General features: G+C 39.2%; 1 protein-coding gene and 1 long non-coding RNA gene across 8 annotated transcripts in view; one reads left to right on the top strand and one right to left on the bottom strand.

Moving 5' to 3' along the window:
• Positions 1-3,028: 3,028 nt before the first annotated feature.
• On the bottom strand, positions 3,029-12,200 carry LOC138432809 (uncharacterized). The gene is made up of 2 exons (XR_011253998.1): positions 11,407-12,200; positions 3,029-3,125 (listed from the first exon to the last, which is right to left on the bottom strand). It is a non-coding gene; the product is annotated as an uncharacterized lncRNA (long non-coding RNA).
• Positions 12,201-12,709: 509 nt separating this feature from the next.
• Positions 12,710-22,291, top strand: part of KCNJ3 (potassium inwardly rectifying channel subfamily J member 3) — a 225,165-nt gene continuing 215,583 nt past the window's right edge. For 3 of the 7 annotated variants that reach the window (XM_070292231.1, XM_069574407.1, XM_069574406.1), the window contains exon 1: positions 12,772-13,909. In XM_070292231.1, the coding sequence (XP_070148332.1) occupies positions 13,208-13,909 (702 nt within the window). In that variant the 5' untranslated portion in view covers positions 12,772-13,207. Of the gene's footprint in view, positions 13,910-22,291 lie in introns of all 7 variants that reach the window. The other 4 variants (XM_069574404.1, XM_069574408.1, XM_069574405.1 and 1 more) reach the window with 4 other exon arrangements.

Below are 22,291 nucleotides of genomic sequence, written 5' to 3'. Positions count from 1 at the left end.
CTAGCTTCTCAACCTCACTCCTTCTTCTCTCAGAAGGAATGGACTTCCTTTCATGAGACTTTTAAGTCCTTCAAAGAATTCACTTTCATCAGTTCTGCCTCCTCATTCCTCAGAGCATCCCGGAAGTGGACTCGGTTTGGGATGAATTTGGCATCTCTCCCTCACCCTATTTCCATTCCATTCTATCAATTAAATTCCAGAGACATGAAGGATATGCCCTTCTGAGTGCTATAGTTTCTATTTGTGTTGAGGAGATTCTCTGCCACGACCCAGCCTCAACAGGAATAGCTCTGCTTTTATCTGCTTTATTTTTCCTTTCTTGTAAGTTCTCTTTTAAGAAGGAGTTCTAAGAATATTATTCTTCCTTACCTTCAATTACAGTTCTAGATAGTACATAGGGTCATGAGTTATTTAGCACTGGAAACTCTTCAAAGTAACCCTGGTATTACTGGAGCCAATTAAAACTTACAGCAAACAGATGATGAATGCAATCAAATTCTGAAAAACAATATAAATATTTCTTATTTCCACATACTCATTGTGACAATTTCATGAAACTAATTTATTACTTATAGGTGTTTTGACTTTTGAAAATAAAATACTCTTGCTTTAGAGATGTATGTATTAAGATGTTTCTTATGTATATATACATATGTGTATATATAAAAATATATATACTGCTACAAGTTTTTGCTTTTATTTGAGGTAAACCTTAAAGTGATAGCTTTTCATACTGTTTGAAAGGCATGTAGGATTGAAGTATCAATGTCACTTTTTATAGTACAGCTATTTTACCTTTAAATAGCACCAATTTAAATGTGCACTATTATGTTAGGTGGGTTTACTTTCTAAAGTCACTATCTGAAATACTCTGATAGCATTTTCAGACTGTTATTTGTACAGTTATTTTAATAACTTAGCCCACCGCTATCTCTTAATTTCCAAATGCCCTTTTCTCACTTGTGTCACTTTGTAACCCACACAGAACACAATGAAAGGTTAATGGTGCTAAAGCTGGTCTGGTGCAACCACTGGTCTCTTTGACTTAATAAGGAAAATGTTTTTAAATAAATTCAAAAAACAAAATCAGGACTGTAAACCAAGGGTCACGTTGGAGGCCCCTTACTCTTCACAGAACTATTCCAACTTGATTTGACCCGTATGGCCTTACCCAATCCAAAGCCCTCCCAAGATGTGTCTGTTTTCAGGGCTTATTTCTTCCTGCATCTTTTTATCTTTCAGATCTTGCAGCTGCAAGGACCATCTTGGCTTTCCTTTATGTTATATCAAGAGGAATGTGTGTCTCAAGCACCTCATTGGGTTCAAAAACAATCATCAGACCAATGAACTTTGTGAATTTCAAAGACTGTCATTGGGAGGTCTCCCATCAGCACTGAGACTGCTCTCAGTTCTTCCTCTCTTCCTTTTGTCCTTCTTGCTCTCTCAAGACTAACAAGCACCTCTTGAGGTCTGACTTTGAAATAGCTCCATCCACTTTCACATGTCTCAGACTCTGCTCAAACACTTCCACATCACAAAAAGTGTTCTGGTGAATACTTCTTTCACTGTTTCATTACAGGAGAAAGTTAAGGAAAGTTTTATTCTGTTTCGCTTCTAGCAGGAGTTTTGTTGTTGTGGAGAATGGATGAGGCCTGTCTTTTTGTTGGACTGCTAAGAAGCCCATTCTTTTCTTATACTGATGCAAGGACTTGGGTAGGGGTGGGGGTGGAATGAGGTGACCTGTGGGCTTCTTCCATCAACAAGCAAAGGTATGCTGAATGAATGAATGCAAGTGCCCATTAGACCACAAATAGTAGACCCAGGTGGCGAAACTTCAGATACAGCCAGCATTGAGTGAGAAACAGGGAAATGGGAGAGTAGGGTGGAATGAAAGGGCTTTCCTGGTGACTCAGCAGTAAACAATCCACATGCCAATGCAGGAGGCTGAGGTTCAGTTGCTAGGTTGGGAAGATCCACAGGAGAAGGAAGTGGCAACCCACTCCAGTATCCTTGCCTGAGAAATTCTGTGGACAGAGAAGCCTGGAGGGCTACAGTCCATGCGGTTGCAAAAGAGTCGTACCTGAATTAGTGACTAAACAACAACAGGGAATGAAAACAGGCACATTCATTTCTGTTGACTTGAGAAAACAGAGTTTGTAACTTGTAATTTACAATGTTACTAAAATCTTTTGACTTTAGTCGTTGCTTTAATTTCATTATATTTCTGTGGCCATAAAATCATCTGTAGGCTAACAGCAGGTGAGATATTCTCCCTGTGGATATTTTATTCATTTATAGATAATTTTTATTTGCTTTTCAGTGAATTTGAAAATATTTTGTGCCAAATATTAGACACTATGATTTATGCAGATTATCAGTTAATTCTCACATCATACTACCTCAAAAAAAGTTACTTTTATCTCATTTTAACAGTAAGAAACGCCAGAAACAAAGAGATCAGTAACTTACCTAAGATCACAAAGCCGGAAATTTCAAAGCAAGGATTCATATTCCAACAACTGGGGGCAGTATCAGAGGTCACAGTGAAGACCCCCCCAAAAGCCTAGCGATTCAGTTAACATCGAATTGTGTTTTGAACATCTAATGTATTAGTACCTGTCAGGATGATGATTAGAAGAAAATGTTAGTAGAATGTTATCCCTAATAAAACAATGTTTTAAAATTACTTTTAATATTTGAAATGTATGGTGACAGATTTATAATCACCTTTCAGATTTTACTGATTAATTTGATAAAATATTTTCACAATACTTAGTTTTATCCCATTGACCTACCTTAGAGAGAAGGAAATGGCAACCCACTCCAGTACCCTTGCCTGGAAAATCCCATGGATGGAGAAGCCTGGTAGGCTACAGTGCATGAGGTCACAAAGAGTCAGACAGGACTGAGCAACTTCACTTATCTCACTTAGCTGGGAAAGGAGACAAAGGATTCAGGACCAAAGGGGCTGGATATCTTAGTCCCTTTGTGTATATATTGCAAAGATTTTATCACTGTGTCATATGGGTTTATTTTGTCTTATCCAAACTTTATTGGTGATAGCAATCTCCTGTAAATACATGGACTTCAAATTCAATACCAGAAGAAAGAACATCTGAAACAACCTGCAAATAAAGGAGAAAAATAAATGACACTTCTCCTCCAGTACGACTCTCCACTTGATAGCAGGGATTCAGAAAGTCGTTTTAATCATTAAACGCTTTGCATTAAGTTGTTTAGTCAATATTTTTTCAATCAGGAGAATCACAGTTGTGTCTACTGTGTTGGCTGCTGGTAACATACCTAATTTAATGTCACAGTTAAAATGAATTCTGCTGACTACGTTGTCCTTCATCTGTGTTACCTCTAACAATTGGTATGCAACCTTTTGCGGCTATAGAGGCAGCCTTGTCATTCATTGGTATTGTCAAGAAGCATAAATAATCACTATGTGACATTTTGACACAAGGGTTTATTTAGTGATGTTTGCATTCTGACATTGGGACAGAATATGTGAGGACATTTCATCAGCAGCAACTTTAGCCTCACAGAATGCAAAAAAAGATACGTACTTTACTGATGGCTAGAACTGGGCTGTGACCTCCCTATTCCATCCTCTCTTTCTTCCCTTCTCTAATTGTTGCATCTTGTTCTTTGATTTTGCTAAAAACTACTTGCTGAAAGAATTTTATTTCTACATACATGGAATTATTTGGTCCATTATTTGGTCATACATCCATTATTTGGTTATTTCACAGTATGTTTAATTTCGTTCTTTGGTTGCTCATCTTTATGCAGAACAAAAACAATATAGAAAGGTAACTTTTGAACAGCAGGCATCTTCTTTATCTTACCTGCATAATAGATTGCTAACACCTATCCACTCTCTCTAGAGAAATTCACTAATTTAAAAAAAAAAAATGTGTCAATCACCTAAGCTCTGTTTGGAGGAGAGACTTTTCAATTAGTAGAGATGAGAGAGGGAAAAAAAGAGTAGCTTTGGAGAATCATTACATTTAATTATTACTTCAATGCCAAGATGCTTTCAGAGCTACAGTATAATCTATGGTGTCATAATAAATAGGTAGAAGCTCTTTATGAATAAACTAGATATGATCTTTACTTTCAGAGCAGTTTTGACAATAATTGCTTAGTCTAGCCAACCAGAAATTTGAATTGCTGAAGCACCCACTTTGAAAGTTGGAGGAGGAACCATGTAACAGGGAAATGCAGAGTTTTAGTGTACTTCCTCCACTCTACCCCTGGAGTTTACTAACACAGAGCGCCTCTTCTGTTATCTCATAGGGAACATGAAGATGATCCCTGGATGGCTGGATCATCACTAACATGGGTGAGTTTACGATGTCATTTTACTAAATGAAAGCAAAGCTAAATGAAAAAAAATTTTTTTGAGAGTTTTCTCTGAGTTAAAAACTGGGAGGAATTTTAGAAGTGTGCATAAAAAGGACATTCCGGTTTCCAGTTGTGATTGTCTTTATTTCTGTAATTGTTCTTTACCCACTCTTCTCCAGCTAATCATATAATACAAAGCATATATTAGCTGAGATCTGCTAATCTCAGCTTGGCTGTCAGCTGACGCGGCCACCTAGTTTCACGGGTAACGTGCTCTGCCGCAGGTTGATCAGTGATCTTTGTGACAGTTTTAATTTTTGTGCTCTTTCTTCTTCCCTCCTTTTCTTCCTTCCACTCTCCCTCCCTTTCCTAGTTTCAGTTATTTTAATTCAGGCAAGTATGATAAATAGTGGTGAAGAGAGATTATAAAGGTAGGATTTCTAAATTTACATCTGCACTCAGGGAAAGTTGTAGAAACATTATTAATGAAAAAACTTAAAACACTAACGGGCTTAAGAATTTAGTGGCCCCAGATCCTTCTATTTAGTTTCATTGTTTACGAGTGTGGGTGTTAGGACTGGATGAAACTGCAAGCAACCTGCACTGCGTCCTGCTTTGCCCACATGCTTTTGCAAGGAGGGAAAGATCTTCCTGTTACTTTGCATTCAGATCTACAGGTGTTGGACTCTGGTGATTTGTGACAGTTCATAGAACAAGGGGTGACTAATGCCAACTGTCTTTTTCCAGTTAATCAAAGGATGCGGCCTTTGAGGAATGGGGAAGAAAGAGTGATGATACTTCTACACGTGACACTTCCCAGGGAAGCTCCTCCACCATAAGCAAGCAGTTCCTGCAACCAATGTTTCCCAGTCCTAGCTGTGTTGTCAGAACCACCAAGGGGGCTTTTGAAAAATACTGATGCCTGGGCCTTATGCAGAGAGAATCTGATATAATGACCTGGGGTGAGGTCACAAGGAGATGCTAATGCACAGTTATTGATAGAAACTATAACAGGATAATTAGACTTCAGAAAATTCTACATGTTGTTCCACTTTCCTTTCTGGGGCTTCCCAGGTGGCACAGTGGTAAAGAATCCACCTGTTAATGCAAGAGATGTGAGAGACACAGGCTCAATTCCTGAGCTGGGAAGATCCCCTGGAGAAGGAAATGGCAGCTCATTCTTGCCTGAAAAATTCCACAAATAGAGGAGACTGGTAGGCTACAGAACATAGGGTCTCAAAGAGTCAGACATAACTGAGCACACACAGCAGGACTTTCCTTTCCAATCTGGGTTTCCTGCTATGAAATGTTGCTTGATTTCCATCTTCCATCTCTTTATCATCTCATGTATTTTCTTTCATAACTTCTCTTTTACTCTCTTCTCCTGTCCTATGCCTAACTGTTTCATGACTCTTGTCTCTCCCTGTCAAGCTGCCTCAGTCTTGGAAGATGCTAAAAGAAGTTTTATATATATATATATATATATATATATATATATAATCCTACCCTCTAGAATACTATAACTGAAGACAAGATCAGCTTGGCCATAGACTATTACTCCCCTTACTCCTGCCAAAAAAAAAAAAAAAAAAGACAGAGAGATTCATGTCTTTGTACCAGGACAAAACTGAAGATTTATGAACACACTCATAAACAGTTGTTTAGACTATACTAGTATTTCTGGATATTTGTAACAAAACTTCTGAAAAGACTCGGATAGATTCCACTTCTCTGATTAGCAGCCATGGAGGTTTGCCATTTGATCTGTCCTGGAGAATGCCTTCAGCTGGGAGGAGCGCAAGGGATGGTCTGGCTTCTGGTGACAGCATCTTCCTGGTCTGCTGCAGCATTCAGCCAAAGCCGCGTTCTCCTGAGGGCATCCCTAGCCAATGATAGCTCAGTGAGCCCATGGGACAGGGCTTCCTGTGCCTGACTTTGTATGGGTCAGCTTTTGCTCCTCATGGGGTTGGCCAATTTGCATCACAGTCTGAGTATCTCTCTATTCTACTTCCTCTCACCTTTCTTTTCATTAGCATGAGATCAACATCACAGCCTAAAGGCTCTTTCTGCTTCATCCTGTCTCTTCCTCTTTTAAGTGTCACCTCTAAGAAAACTTTTGCCCTCCTAGCTTTGTCTCTGTATCTGCATTCCAGATAAACTGTACTGACACAATCTGTCAATCTTCTAACATTTTAACGAAAATGGCAAAAATTGCATTTTTATTTTCCCATAGTGGAAACTAATTATAATCTTTTCTGTGTATACTAGCACAAAAATTAGCATGAAAAATGTACTCTAGCGTTCCAAAATGCTACTCTTCATATTTTTTCTTCCAGTATTTTAATGTTTAACTTTTTATAAGTATAAGTGATTTCTTATCCCATTATGTAGAAATCTTACCTCTTAGAATTCTGGACATTAAAACTCTGTCTTCAGATATCTAAAATAAACTGATTTGGATAGAGATAATTTAATGCCTAAAAATATAAGTGATTCATAGGTTTGGAAAACTCACCTTCAGAAGCATTTCCTAAAGAGACTCGTTCTTCTGAACTTTAACTAAAGCAATCTTTTCCCTTTAGATGCTTACCACATTGTATTATTATTGCTGTTGTTAACATATTTTATTTACATTATGTTGTTATCATTTCTGACCTGCACAACCCTTGGCATAGTGCTGGGCACATGGTTTATGCACTGTGTGCGTTGTATTGAACTAAGCAGCATTTTTGTACATATTTTGATATCTGGGACTTTATCAGTGTTCTCAGGGGAGAAATTCTCAGACATATAACTTCAACTGACATAATTCCAATAGGAAATTATTTTTTCTTTCATATCCTTAGCAAACCCTTGAGTCTGATAATTATTTCTTTTCTAATAAACATTAGTTTTGAAAGACTTTTTAAAAGTCTTTATTCTTTCATAAACCAGAGTATTACCACGTACAGGACTGGAGTAAAGAGCAGGTTTATGTCAGGAAAATTCGCACTAAATAAACGGTCTTCAAGTGACAATGGCATCTTGCCTTTCTCTGAATCCTCTGGCAGAGGCCAGGATTTGGAGCCAAGATGAAGGACTGGGTGAGTCATCTGCTATGGTATGGCAGTGCCTCTGTTCTCAAGTCTGTGCAATCAGATCTCAAACTGATTTCTCCCTTTCATTTTTTTTTCCTTCTTTTTTTGGCAAGAGAGAAAATAACTTCAGTATTTCTTTTTTTAGGAGGATTGAAAGAAAAAAAACCCCACCATTCTATTGCCCAAAATTGCATACAGAATTTCAAAGAGTGACCTCTTCCCAAATATAGCAGAGCTTATGGTGGTAATGGGATGTGTTACCTTTTGAAGCATAGGAGCTTCAGATCCCAAGCCTGCCCATCCCTTCACCAGACTCTGGAGAATGGTAGGATTAGGAGTAAAGGAGTATTGAATATAACACCATTTTCACCCGGGAGTAATTAATATTTCTGGCCGTGCAGACTGTCCCGTGGTGGGGGTCACAGCAACAATAAGCGAGTGACGAGGAGATGAACCCCAGGTATGCTGAAATGCTCAAAGCCTTGCTTTTTCACAGTTGACAGACTAAGTCATTTTTAGAATTTGGACTTCTCGGGGGCAGAGGGTTTTTTCTTTTACATTAAATATACTCTTTTCTCTACACTGTTCTGTTATATAATAGGGTGAATGCAAGTGCAAAGTCATGCTTTTTCAGTATTAAAACACAGAATCATATCCTTCATTTTGAAAGTTACAGTTATTCGTGTTATTACTAATTTTGGACACAGCAAATAAGACATTGCCAGAATCACTTTCTGGGAAGAATAAATGTGTAGCTTGTTTAGAACTGAGTTGGTTGTTAAATATAGCTTTGATTCCTTCCCCTCCTCCAGCCAAGAACCGCATGGTAGTTTTGTTGATAACCTACCACCCTGTCTTTAAATGGTAGCTTGTGTATTCTCCAGTTCTATTTTCCACATTGCTCTGGCTTTGTGGCCTTGGCTGAAACTGTGTGCCTCTCCTGTCTTTGACCCATTCTGTCCACGGTGTTTCACTTCAGTGCATCAGACAGCACCTGATTAGGTGGCCTTCTGTCTTCCATTCCCTACACGTCTTGCCTGACCTCAGCACTGTGGGGCTGGCTGCTCTCCAGAACCTCATCATGGAAGCAGCCGCCCTGACAGGGGAAGATGTGCTTGGTTCATCTTTAAACATTTTCAAGGAGTGGGACTGGATGTCACAAACAGGTCAAAGGCTCAGTCACATGTAAAGTGTGACAATGATGGCATCCTGAAAAATCTTTAACTTATCAGGCAGCACTGTTTCTCTCCAAGAGAGACCTTGAAAATGGGGAGACATGCTTTGGGATCTCATCTATACCATCTTGCTAGCTCTGAAATAGGAATACTAACTATAAAGTTTCAAGCAAGTTTTCTGGCACAGTACAGTAGGCTCAGTAGTTTATGTTCTTTCTAAAAATGTATTAAATATTTACCTTTGGAAGGCAGGGTTGGGTAGCTGGAGTGCTAGATAGTATCTAAATATCAAGAGGTGGATGTTCAGGGTGTTTACCGTTTTACAAGGGCAATCTTGGTAAATTCTGAACTCAGGCACAGACCAGAAAGTAAAAACCATATTGCAAATCTAGGGGAATTAGAATTCAGAGAAGGGATGATTGTGGCTAGTGGGAGCATAAGGTAAAGGTGGGGGAGATGGCACTTGAAATAAAAACTAAAGAAATTTCCCCCTCCGCTTATGTATACTCTAGAGATGGTGATTTGGACTTTTCAGGGATAGAAAAAGAAAACTTAAAGTGACAGGACAGACGTTGAGCAAATGCAGTTAATGTTTGGGAAACTGCAGAACCAAAGTTGTCTGAATCAGAGACCACATTAAAGGGAACGGAGGAGATAATTTTGGAAAGATAGGTTAGGCTATATTCTGGTGGACCTTAGATCTCAACCTGTATGAGCAGTGTGGTGGAGCAGAAGGAGTCCCTGGCTATGGAGCAGGAATCCCAGATTCCTTTCTATGCACCTGGGAAAAGATGGCAGAGCAACCAGGTTCTAAAGATTCATTGCTTTGGGTTCAAATCTCAAAGTTTCTACGTATTGTCTGTGACATTGACCCAAGTGATTTCCCCCGTCTAGCCTCTAGACTGGACTATGCTTCTTAACATATAAACTTGTTTATAAATTTGATTGTTGGTTAGGGATTTTGGGAAGGTCATGTATACACTGCTATATTAAAAATGGATAACCAACAAGAACCTATTGTATAGCACATGGAACTCTGATCAATGTTATATGCCAGCCTGGATGAGAGAGGTGTTTTGGGGGGGATAGATATATGTATGTGTATGGTTGAGTACCTTGGTTGTTCACTTGAAACTATCACAACATTGTTAATTGGCTATACCTCAATACAAAATAAAAGTTTAAAGTTTGGGGAAAAAGATTGGTTGTTGGAAAATGGCAAAGGTTTTTCATAGAAAAACTTTTTTTTTTAAGTGGGAATGTTTAAATGCTTGGAAATGACATAATTAAATGAAATAATCAAATAACTCTTTGGTTTCCATGCCACTGATAAATGGATTCTAAGGAGACAGACCTAGTAATATTACCTAGGACAGCCTGAAAGAGTAAAAGGCTAAAGGTAAGAACATCGTTTGACTTTGGGTCTAAAACGAAATGACAATTTGAAGAGAGTAGCATTTTAAAAAGAGAGATCAGAGGGACAATCAAAGGATTTGGCAACTGACTGAATATCAGTTCGAAAACTAACAAGCACAGGAAAGATTGCTTTAATTTACATGCTCTTTTATATTAAATTATTTAAGTGACCTGATTTAGTGATAACTTTTAATTTTGCATTACTCAGTGCATGTGGAGTTTCTAGTGATATATGTATATTGGTATATGCTATTGATCCAATAAATATTTATTATGGACCTAGTATATGACAGATAGTGTTCGAGGTGTTAGGGACAAGATCTGTGCTTTTCCACTCCAGGACTCTGACAGAATGAGAGAGAAACAGGAAACAAATGAAGAAAATAGTAGCTGGAAAAAGACGTATCATGAAGATGAACTAAGTTGATGTGATAGGGGGTAGCTGAGAGGCTAGTGAAAGAGCTCCTTAAGGAGGACACATTCAAGCTGAGGTGAATGATTGAAGAAATCAGCAACATGGAGTACCATGGCAAGAACATTTCAGAAAGAGAACACAGATAAACGAAAGTCCAAGGATGGCTCAGTGGGTTTCAGGATTTGAAAGAAGCCAGCCTGGCAAGGGCATCATGACTTAGGAGGAGAGCAGTCAGAGATGAGAGGAGAATATGTGCTAGTTCACAGCTTGAGACCAACTCCAAACACTCATTCCTCATCTCTTGGCCTCATTGCAACTTTACAGCCCAGTCTATGACATCCTTTGCAGCTATAAGTGTTAATGAAACCACATTCATTCTCCTTTTCAGGTATCAACTTTGGGAAAATGTTCAAACTCCCAATTTTCCAGAATAGAAAGCTGAGGGTCAAAGATGTCGTGTGCAACTTGTTCAGGGTCACACAGTTTGTAAACAGCAGGGCCAAAACTCAAATCAGGTCTATGATCCAGGCCCAGAGAAGTTTCCACTTCCCACAGGGTCACTTTCCCTTCTTATGTAATCCTAAAGAATCAGTCACTGACCTCTTATCAGAGAGCCTGCAGAAGTCTGTAACCTGGGGTAGGGATTTTAACCAAACCACAGGGCAAGAGTACTCTACTTATGGCTGACCTGCACTAAGGTTGAGAGAGAATTAGAAGAGAGCACCTATTGGAGGAGAATTAGTAGAAAGATTCATTTTCCTTTGCCTGGGAGTCTTACAGCAGTCCCTTGTTTTCATTATCCTATGATTTGATGATTTTCCAACAATTCAATTTTATGGATCTGGACTGAATGGAATATGCCATGAGACCATGACATCTTAGAACAAACATGAAATGTGGTAAACAAACTGATGTTTCCACATGGGCACTATATTAGCTATTTCTGCACTTTGCCCTTCCATCAAGTTACCTGCCAGGCCTTCATCCAGCCTTCATCCGTCAATTACAGCCACACATTAACTCCGGACATTGTAAGCCTTTCTAGTAGAGCCATTCTCAGGCAGGACTGTGAGCTCTCCCAGGAGTGTCTCCCGTCTCTTCTGTTCCCATCTTGAGCCTCCTCTGCTACTTGGAGCTCTGAGTTCTGAACAGGCTTATCACGAAGCCAGTTGCGGTCTCTCTTTATGGTGCATCCTTAAACCCAGGCATCCGTGTAAAGGAGAGCCCTAGTTATACAGACACATTATACTTCTCCCGTTTCAAAGAGAAGCCTTTCCTGCTTGTTGGGGGGTTTCTGCCTGATGCAGAGGGGCGAGGAAGAAGAGTTGGCTGGCTTTGGGGAGCAGATTTAGAGTCGCATCTCATTGGAGGGGCTAGCTTTTTCCTGAGCTGCCAGACACTGCAGGCTCAACTGAGGCGCGGAGGTGCAATTCAGGCTGGTGAAACAGCGGGGGAAGCAGGACAGGCGGGGCTAGCGCGGCTCTGCAGCGGATCACAAGCACCCGCACACACACCACTCTCCCGCCGCCCCCGGCTCGCGCCTCGCTCCTTCCCACCCGGGCCGCAGAGACGCGGACCAGGAGTGGGGGGCCAGGGAGGGAAGAGGAAAAAGGCAGGCGCCGTGAAGCCGAGGAAAAGCTGGAGCGGCGCTGATATTTCACCTGAGAGTCTGACCCGAATCCCGAAGCTCAGACCCCCTTCAGCAGCACCTTTGTCGCCAGCCAGGAGAGCGCGGCGGTGCCTAGGAACCCTCGAGTCCCTCTCCCAAGTCTTCCCGTGACCGGTGCACCAGGATCCTCCCTGTGGGGGCCGCGCGGTGCCCCCAGGAAGGCGCGGAGCTTGGGGGACCGGCGTTGGCGCCCATCGTGGTGCGCGGGGAAAAGTGGAGGCGAGAAGAGCCCTGAGGGCAGAGTGCGAGGCCCTGCGGCCGCTGCCACCCGCGGTGCCGCCTCCTGCCCTCTCCCTTCGGGTGAGTGCCGGGCGGTAGCGCACAGCCACGTCTCTGCCGGGCTCGGGGGCGGCGGGGGGGCCCTGGTGGCGCCCGCGGAAACTCCGCGGCCCGCGGACGGCAGGCGGACGCGTCTCTAGAGTCCGGAGAGGGGACTCTGAGCCGGGAGGACGTGGGTAGGGACTGCTGCACCCGTGCCCGGGCAGAGATGCCTTTAGGCGGGATTTGGGCCAAAAGATAGGAGGCGGGAGTGCCGGAGGGAGCCGGCAGCCGTCCCGGGGGGTGGGGGGGGGGTGGCGGGCAAGCTGGGAGCGGCGGGGTGGGGGGGGGAGGGTCTGGTCGGAGCAGGTAGTGCTGCTTGGGCAACCCGGCGAGTTGGCCGGTGGGGAGGAACACGCTGGTCAACTCGTTAATTTTAAAGCAGTCAGTTTGGGAGTGCGGTAGGATAGTCAGGGGGGCTGTGAGAAAGCGAGAGGTGGCCCCGGGATGCCGGTGGTGGGGGCAGAGAGGAGAAGCCTGGAAAAGCTTGGAGGCGAATTCGCGCTTGGGTTCGTGGTCCTCGCAGCCCTCCTGCCTTGAGTGTGGGAGAACACTTTTTTCGGTTTTAAGACTCAGCGTGGAGAGAAAGCCTCCGTCCCAGGGGAGGAGAGACGTCTGCGGGGGGCAGAGACCGCAGCTACCGCCGGGTGCGCCCCCCACCCCAGGCGCGCCGGCTTTGGTCCCCCCTTTCTCTCCCGCCCCCACCTCCTTATTGGTGCTGGTTTGCAGCGCTCGGCTCCTGCGCCTTCGCTTCGCGTTTGAATCTGGCTCGCCCCTCCGTATTATGTCTGCACTCCGAAGGAAATTTGGGGACGATTACCAGGTAGTGACCACCTCGTCCAGCGGCTCGGGCTTGCAGCCCCAGGGGCCGGGCCAGGGCCCGCAGCAGCAGCTTGTGCCCAAGAAGAAGCGACAGCGGTTCGTGGACAAGAACGGCCGGTGCAATGTCCAACACGGCAACCTGGGCAGTGAGACGAGCCGCTACCTCTCGGACCTTTTCACCACCCTGGTGGACCTCAAGTGGCGCTGGAACCTCTTCATCTTCATCCTCACCTATACAGTGGCCTGGCTCTTCATGGCGTCCATGTGGTGGGTGATCGCCTACACTCGGGGCGACCTGAACAAAGCCCACGTCGGCAACTACACGCCCTGCGTGGCCAATGTCTATAACTTCCCTTCGGCCTTCCTCTTCTTCATCGAGACCGAGGCCACCATCGGCTATGGCTACCGCTACATCACCGACAAGTGCCCCGAGGGCATCATCCTCTTCCTATTCCAGTCCATTCTCGGCTCCATCGTGGACGCCTTCCTCATCGGCTGCATGTTCATCAAGATGTCCCAGCCCAAGAAGCGCGCGGAGACCCTGATGTTTAGCGAGCACGCGGTGATCTCTATGAGGGACGGGAAACTCACGCTCATGTTCCGAGTGGGCAACCTGCGCAACAGCCACATGGTCTCCGCGCAGATCCGCTGTAAGCTGCTCAAAGTAAGTGCTATCCGCCCCCTCCCCACCTGGCGGCCGCCATTCCTCACGCTCGGGGGAATTAACCCACGTGAGAGCTATCCTCAGGCTCCTAGTCTTACGCTACAGGCAAACTTGTTTCTTCGGGGTGGAGGATGGGGCAAACAGAGTACAGTCGACGGTTCTGTTCTTTTCCCACCCATTCTCTTGCAGTTGTTTGTTTTATTCTTATTTATATTCATCGGACGTACTTGTATCGCTTTCTGGACACTTACGGAGTGGTGTTGGCTCCTGGACCTCTGAGGTAGAGGAAGGCCCTGTTCTCCTTCCTACCCTGGCTCTTTTCCTCTTTAGAGAGATTTGAATTTGTTGTCAATACACCACTTCAGTAAACTTCAAGTAGTAAAACTGAACAGGCTTTTAGTCTGAAGACAAAAGGTGCTGAACTTGCCTCAATTTTCACCTAAGACTTTATTTATTTATTTGTAGTTATCTCTCTCCCTTCATCCCCTCCCTAATAATATCAGCAAGTGGATTATTGCTTCAGACCCAATAACTCTGTGGTTATCTTTTTAACAAGTACACAGATGGGAGAAGCAGTTTATAAAGTGGAAAAAATAACACCTGGTTGTTATCAATTTTTATTTTTACTAAGTATTATCCTAGAGAAGTATTCTGTGAAAGCGGAGTGCCTTTCCATGCAGTTAAATCAATTTTATTCTTAATTGCTTGTTTCTATGAAGGCTTTGTCAATTACAAATTTCACCTGAAACTTCCTAGTATCTATTAAAGAAGATTGCTTCCTACCAACAGCCCTATAAATGCTAAAAGAAATCGCTTCTGGAGTGATTTTTAAAGCAAGGTCCATCTAGTCGTTAGAGGGCACCACTACAAACAAGGAGAGAAGCCCACTCTGCTCACTAACCCAATTAGAGTGAGGGATACAAGCCCAGTTCTCTCTGTGTTATTTAGAGTTCATCTATTTGAGGGATTCTCCTTAGTTTTCAGGTGTTCATAAACCAAGAAAGATGACCCCGATACAATCTCAACAATTTCTCTGAGATTGCATAGAAAGCTATTGCCCCATTCACAATTTAGCACTAATAAAATGAAAATCTAAAGTATTTAGGTTGACATTTTACCTTTGAGATCTCAATTCTACTTCCCAGGTCTATATGGTTTTATACAGCTTCAGTTTACATGGCAGTTAAAGTAGTACCACGTGCTTTTAAAAAGTTTGGCTCTTGTGTCTTTTTTATTATTCATTTATAAGGTCTTGCCCTAATTAGTTTTGACTATCTTGCTCAGTATGGTGTTAGAATTAAAGTAGCTCAGTTGTCCTGTCACTTCACATCATATGCATATTTCCTATGCTACAGACACTAAATATACAAATTGTGTGTAGCTTTCTGGAAACTTTTTAACCTAGTTCCAATGTATATGTTAATTAAGATAATTGTAAATAAGTAATTTGAGTAGGTCATATTCTTTATAAAACTCCAATGAGCTGCATGTAATTTTAAAAACATTTTAACTTAGTGTATCCTGCTATGGACCACTGTTTTAACTGAGTTATTTGGATCAGGCTAAACATGCTGTAGACATGTTTGTTGTATGTGCCTGTTTCTATGTATAGAACGAGATACATAACCTCTTTTAGGTTAGGTGTACTGAGAACATTTTGTAAATATATTGCAAAAGTCTCTATCGTGGAAGCCATGTTTGTGTGTCACTTTGAGATTCTTACTGAAGAATAGTTTACCATATTGATTGCTCTACTAGAAATTAAAAATTAGACCTTAAAGATCAGTTATTACTATTCTCTAGTTTTTCAAACACATAAATACATTTATTAAAACAAATATCTTTCTAAGGAAGCATATTTAGATGTTTTTAGATTGATCAGAAGTCAAATAAATATAATTAATATACATAGCATGTTTTGGTTATTGTTTTTGCTTTTTACAAAGTTATAGTGAATCAGAAGCCCCCAGTCTCTAGTGGTTCAGGATGCTGATAGTGATTTTTCTGCATGAGACCATGTAGCGCACGTACTGTAAGAAGTGTCTTTATTAAAAAAAATAGATTTCTAGTGTTGGCAGATTTGGAGCAAGGTGCTATATTAACACAAGGTGATTAAAAACATCTAATTAAAACAATATATATACTATTAAAATTCTTTACTTTTGATATGTTGGGAAGATGTCAGGGTTAAAAGTAAAATTGATTGGCATGTTGCGTCAGTTTATCTCTAAACAAAATTATGATGAAATTCTGTCCTGATTTTTTTGTGAAGGGAGAGCGTTGATGAGTGGCAACTCTTCATCCAGTCACTTACTGTAGTTTGCCTGAATTTGATTTGTCCAGTAGCCATGGTGACTAAAATGAATTCTCAGAATTCTTGTCATTTCCTTAGACTTCATTAAAAAGAAGCCATGTTTTATTGGGAAAATGATAACATTCAGCGAAATTAGAGGGAAGATTTGCCTTTAGTAAATGACTCTTATTTTCTCTTAGGGACTGAGATGAAGTGACCCAAAGCAGCCAAATATATTTTTAAAGTGAAGCTATATCAAAAGCTTAAAGCAATAATATTTTGATGTTAGTCTTATGCATTCTTATTAAATATTATATACATTTCAGTTTCTTCTCTTAACCCATGTTTGACATTTTAAATGTAAAATTTATATATCTTTAATACAAAGAAATACATAGATTTTTAAGGCAACAAAAGCTTAATATTTAACAATAGTTATTATAGTCTGTATGAGTTCTTCCTATTACCTAATTTAATTTCATTTTTATTTTTTTCTATTGCTGTTTTCTTGTTCGCTGAATAAAGCCTATTGTAAATATTAATGTAAGAATTCTATTTGATGATTGTAAAGCGCTTTCTATTCTTGCAAAGACAGTAAGAACATTCACGTGGCTTTCTAGTCCTCGCCACTATGAGGTTTTTCATGCACTTTTGGGGGTTCTCTTTCTTGATGGAAGTTTTTTATAGTTTTTCTGCTTAATTATTAACTGTTGTTAACTTACATGAAAGCAAATTTTATTTCAACTCTATCTGTATTTTCTGAGCTTGCAAATCCTGAAATTTATTTTGATATTTAAATATAGATCTTCCAACTTTATGCTTGGAGTGATCAGTCCTTTTCTACTTAGGAAAAAATGAAAGTAGATTAAATAAAAATTTTAGAATATAATTGGAAATTATTCTTTAAAATTTATAATGTTATTATAAATACAGCTATAGGAAGCTCTTTTAAGATGAGTGGTCTTTCTCTTTTCCTCTTTTCATCCCCATAGTGATGTTTTGTTTGAATTTTCAGTTTATTTTAGCTGTCTTTGTACAAAAATCTAAAATATGGGAACTAATGAATGGCACAGTTGTGTTAAGTTAACATAACATCCACTTTAAAATTTTAATAAAAATGCCTGAGTTAGGGAGTTGAGACTAATGGTTGATACATTGGACCTTGTAATTTAGTGTTGAATTAAAAGGATTTGGAAATCTCACTCCTTCCCGCAAATCTAATACTAAAGGTTGACTGCCCCCGACATCCATCTTAATAGGGAAAGATTTAAACTTTTTGATGCCTCATGTAAGAGCTTGCACACTTACTGTGCAGAAGCCGTTATACTTACATGTATACATGTGTATATGTGTGTGTATGTATATAGATACTCAGTCAAACCTTGTTTACATAAAGTAAACATAAAATCAACTATTGTTAGATACATAATTTAAAATCAAGTGGTAAGGATATTTTTTTCTCATGGAAATATAATTTTATTTTTTCATATTTTTATTCATGGAAAATAGTCATCTTCTTTCTTTCCTAGAATGTCAGCTATGTAACCCTTAAACTCTCACTTAGTGAAAAGTAACGGCTCCCAATTATCTTTTAATATATCACTTACATTATTTTTATAGTCATGTTTTCTGTTCTCCATTTATATGGATACTCAAAATTGGATGTTATCTGGTTTCCTCATATGATTGTGATCCAGTGCAGATGCTATAAAAAACAAAATTGAATCTGCAAAACTAATAAGCTCTTCATTCTCTTCATATGTCTTAATCTTTTAACCACAGTGATTCCTGGACCATATAATTTGTGATTTTTTTCATATATTTATTAGTTTGTCTTCATTCTATACCTTGCACTTAAATGTAATTATGATTTTTGACTCTATATGACCCTATTTTATATGACTGACTCTTTTCCCCAGTTGATCTTGGCCAGGTTGCACTTTAGTTTTAATCTTGAGATTATTAGTCATCTCTTTTAAATAAAATAATTCACAAATGAATACCTATTAAAAAATACTCTTCTCCTGAACATTATACATGTGGCTAGTAAAAAGATTCAAGAAGTCTAAGACTGAGTACCCCAGAACTCTTGGGCTAGATCTTAATGTCAGTGAGTTTTTTTAGGTGGGTTTATTATATCTTGTTAAAAAAGTAAAGTTCTTATTTAGCCTAGCTTTGCTTTCTCTGACACAAGTACAATAATTCTGTAATAGGTATAGAATTTGGGTTCCTTTTAAAGACTATAATTATTCTTCTTCTTTTAAATAGTAGTAATATGTTGTTTTGTTTGTTTTTTATTTTTGATATGGTTCCTGTAAAGTACAGGGTGGCTTGTGCTTAGGGGAATACAGCATGAACAAAAATAAGGACATAGAGACCCACAAATACACAGCAGTAGGTAAGAACAAATGAAGTGAAGCAGGGAAAAACACTTGATAGACTTGAGGGTGTTTGGTGAGTAGGAGGACAATGTGCAAGTAGGGTTACAAATCTCATCTACAGTTATTATTATGAATTTCATAAAAAGTCCCCGAAGAATTATAAAGCTGTTCTTTCATTTGAATGGAATAAAAGCCTCACAAAAATTTATTACAAGATAAATTACATTCCATTCTATAAGTTACTTTCTTTAAAAAAAATGAACGTATTTTTATGGATAATTGGCTTAGCATTAAAAAAATCTTGGTTTTACGTTTGATGTTGGTCATATTTTTTCCACCTGAGTATTGATGGGATTTCAAACTTAAGGAGTAAAAAATGTACAATTGTAGTTTATCCAGATGAAATTCTAGGTCCATACTTTCCTCTGCCTGACTCTAATTTTGGTTTGATCCCAAAAGCATTGCCAGAACAGCTTTGAGTCACAAGACATTGTTGTTCTTTATCTTTGTACCTGCTTTTGGCTCATTTCCTAATTTTAGATTCCACATGGTACCCTGACGTCATTGCGTATAATTTTCTAACTTCAGCATATATTCAACATATACATAGACACACACATATTCCATTTAAAGAGAAGTGAAATTTCAGATAGAATAGTGGAGAGATGGTAGGCAAGAAGAGCCACCCTCTCCATCTTCACCTACTTTGTTCTCTTTTCCTTTCTGAACCACTGGCCCTCATTGCCTTTTCCAGTGGAGACACGTGAAAGGTGGTAGAGGGTAGAACAAGTCTTAGAATATGATAAAGGTGCATCTCACATGTCAGATGTTAGTGATTAAATGTCTTCTTTCTTTTTTCCCCAGATTCCCCTTGCTCGCCTCTGAGCTAGGAAAGGGCACAGTAGTTATAATTACAACACAGTTATGGGTTAGAGAGATGGGAGAAAGAGCAAAGAGATTGATTGTGTTGGTAAAGTTTGTCCATGTTGAATGAATGTTGGCAACTGACCACAAATTTCCCAGAAGGAGAATGAATAAATGTGGATCTGGGTATGCCAGGGTCAGTTGTAACTGTATCCCAGAGCAGTGTGTGTGTGTATGTATGTGTGTGTGTGTCTTTGGATATGTACTCAGCAAGTCTTTCACTATAATAAGAAAGGTATTTGTCTGTAAAGTACATGACCACGATAATCCCTTCCAAGCATCTGTGATTTTTGATTCTTTTTTCACCTATAGTCAGAATTTGTAATTGATTATCTTGCAGCCCTTTTTGGACTCTAAGGGAGTTCAAAGTCATTTGACATTAGCTGCTTCTTTGAAATGAGTACTTGTGACTATAAAATGAGTCACAAACCTTAAGTTCTAGACAGATCCATGTGACTTCTGACTGAAGTATATATAACAGAAATTATATATTTCAGTAATAATATTTTATTACAAAGAATAACTTTATTGCCAAAATCTAAACTGTATAAAATAATTTCAAATATCTATGATATTCTACTTATAATTTATTTGAAAAAAACACTTAAACAAACTTTATGCCTTAGATTTCCTTGATTTTTCTCTTAATTCCCAGAATTTTCGATATGCAACCAACCAGAAAAGCTTTAAAATTTCAAAGAGATCTTTATTTCCTTTTGAAAAGTTAGTCTATACAAATGAAAATAAAAGTTATATGGAAGTCATTCTGAAGTCCTAGTGTTTTCAAATTATGTTCTAAATTTTAAAGAATTAACTAATTTTCCATGGGCTGTTTTTCATTCTACCTTTCCCCCACTTATTGATCCAGTAGTTTCAAGACTCTAAGTGATTATTTCATCAAGTAAAGTCAACCTCAGAAATTTTAATAATTTACCACATTAATCTTAACCCTTAGCAGGTGTTTTGATTAATTTTTTGATTTTGACTGTATCTGTTTACATATTTTTACACAAAAATGATCATGACTCTGTGTTCTCTTTGGAATTAGGAGGTTTATAGAGCTAAAAGACCATGTAGACTAGGTACAAACTGCTCTACTAATGAAAGATTCTTCTTTTATCATAATTCTTAAGATAACATAATAAATTAGGGTTAAATAGGTTTTTCTCTAAATTTTTTCTGCCTATTATCATTTCTGAGTGAAATACAGTAATTGTTATATAAATAAGATTATTAGAAATAGATGAAATATTATTGCTACTAACTTATCACATACTCAAGGTACAGATCATAGTTTAACTTTATAAAGGCACCTACCTAACCTCTTTTTTCTTTGTATTTCTCATGTATGTATTACAATCCCTTGAGGAAAAATTCTCAAACTCCAGTTATACAAGTTGTATCATAGGATTCCCCCCCCCCCCCGCCTTGCTCCAGAAAATCTCTAGAATTGCACCAGAATTAGAAAATCCTAGATTAGAATTCCTTGTAAGCCTAGAACAGAATGTGCCTGCTTCTAAAGAGATATTTGGTAGGCATATATCAGTTTCTGGAATATTGTATTTGGCTGAGCATTGATAAGATAACCTTGCTCTTGCCAGGAGCTCTGACTTCAAACAATTCCTGTTCTACAAGCACCTGCCAATCCCATCCCAACCTTTAAATAGAACAGCTTTCCTTTTAATTCACAGTGATTAATAGGCTTCCCCCAGTCTACTACAAAGTCAGAGAAGCAAACAGAAATTAGTGAGGTAAGCATATTGATAGCTAAAATATCTCTTAACCAAACAAAATGGAAGAAGACTTGAAAGATAAAATTGTGGATATATGTAGTACCTCAGAGTCATTTAAAAAAAGGTTTAGGTTTACCCACTGGGAAATAATTTTCAATGAATATGCAGAGAATTTCACTTATCTAAGAAAGATGTAATTGTGAAAAACTTTATTCAGTGAAATGAAATATTACTTTCCCTATAGTATCACAAAATGAATGCAGTTAACTTCATTTAGGCCAAGACTTAGGATATAAAGCATTTGGAGGAGGATATAGGCATAATTTTGAGTACATGGAACACATTTTTAAAATCAGAAGATAACGTGGAGTCTGAATGGAATAGATTCATGCATATTTAAGTGTAAATTACCTCCATATGAATTAACTGCTTTGCTAAAAATAAGATATTTCTTGTTCTAGGTTGGCGTTTTCCTGATAGCCAGTCTGTTTCTAGGCCACTTCTTTTCATGGGTTGTAGAATGAGCAGAGAATACGAAGCTAATAGCTTACTCTGAGAATGAGGCACATGTGTAAATAACAGATATATGAGTGAGGGAGATGAATTTCAGTCTTGGTGTATTATATAAAAGTAAGAAAAATATATGTTCTTTAGGGGAAATTATTTTAAAATGAATGGGAAAGTGAGCTTAAAATTATATTTGTGAATATTTTTATTTCATGCAGAAAAAGCGGAGCTTAGAATAGTTGGTAAAATGACCCAAATTCTGATATTAACTATAAATGTCAGAATACCACCTTGTGTTTATATAGCACCTGTTTCTTAGTAGGTGGGAGAACAATGATCCAGGATTTTTGCTTTTATTTTTGCTTTGTATTTAGCTTTTGCTGCATAATCAATATAACTATACAACTGTATACTTGGAAAGATACTGGTCTCATCTGTATTTTACCAATTTGAGAATATATACTGAAAGATAAGTGAGTTCTGTTGGCTTAGAAATGATTAGTTTTCTCCAACATTGGTTGTTAGAGCTGCTGTTTTTATTTTT

This window comes from Ovis canadensis, chromosome 2 (assembly GCF_042477335.2).
Source record: "Ovis canadensis isolate MfBH-ARS-UI-01 breed Bighorn chromosome 2, ARS-UI_OviCan_v2, whole genome shotgun sequence".
In the NCBI taxonomy this organism is placed as follows: Eukaryota; Metazoa; Chordata; class Mammalia; order Artiodactyla; family Bovidae; genus Ovis; species Ovis canadensis.
This window is presented reverse-complemented; position numbering and strand designations above follow the sequence as displayed.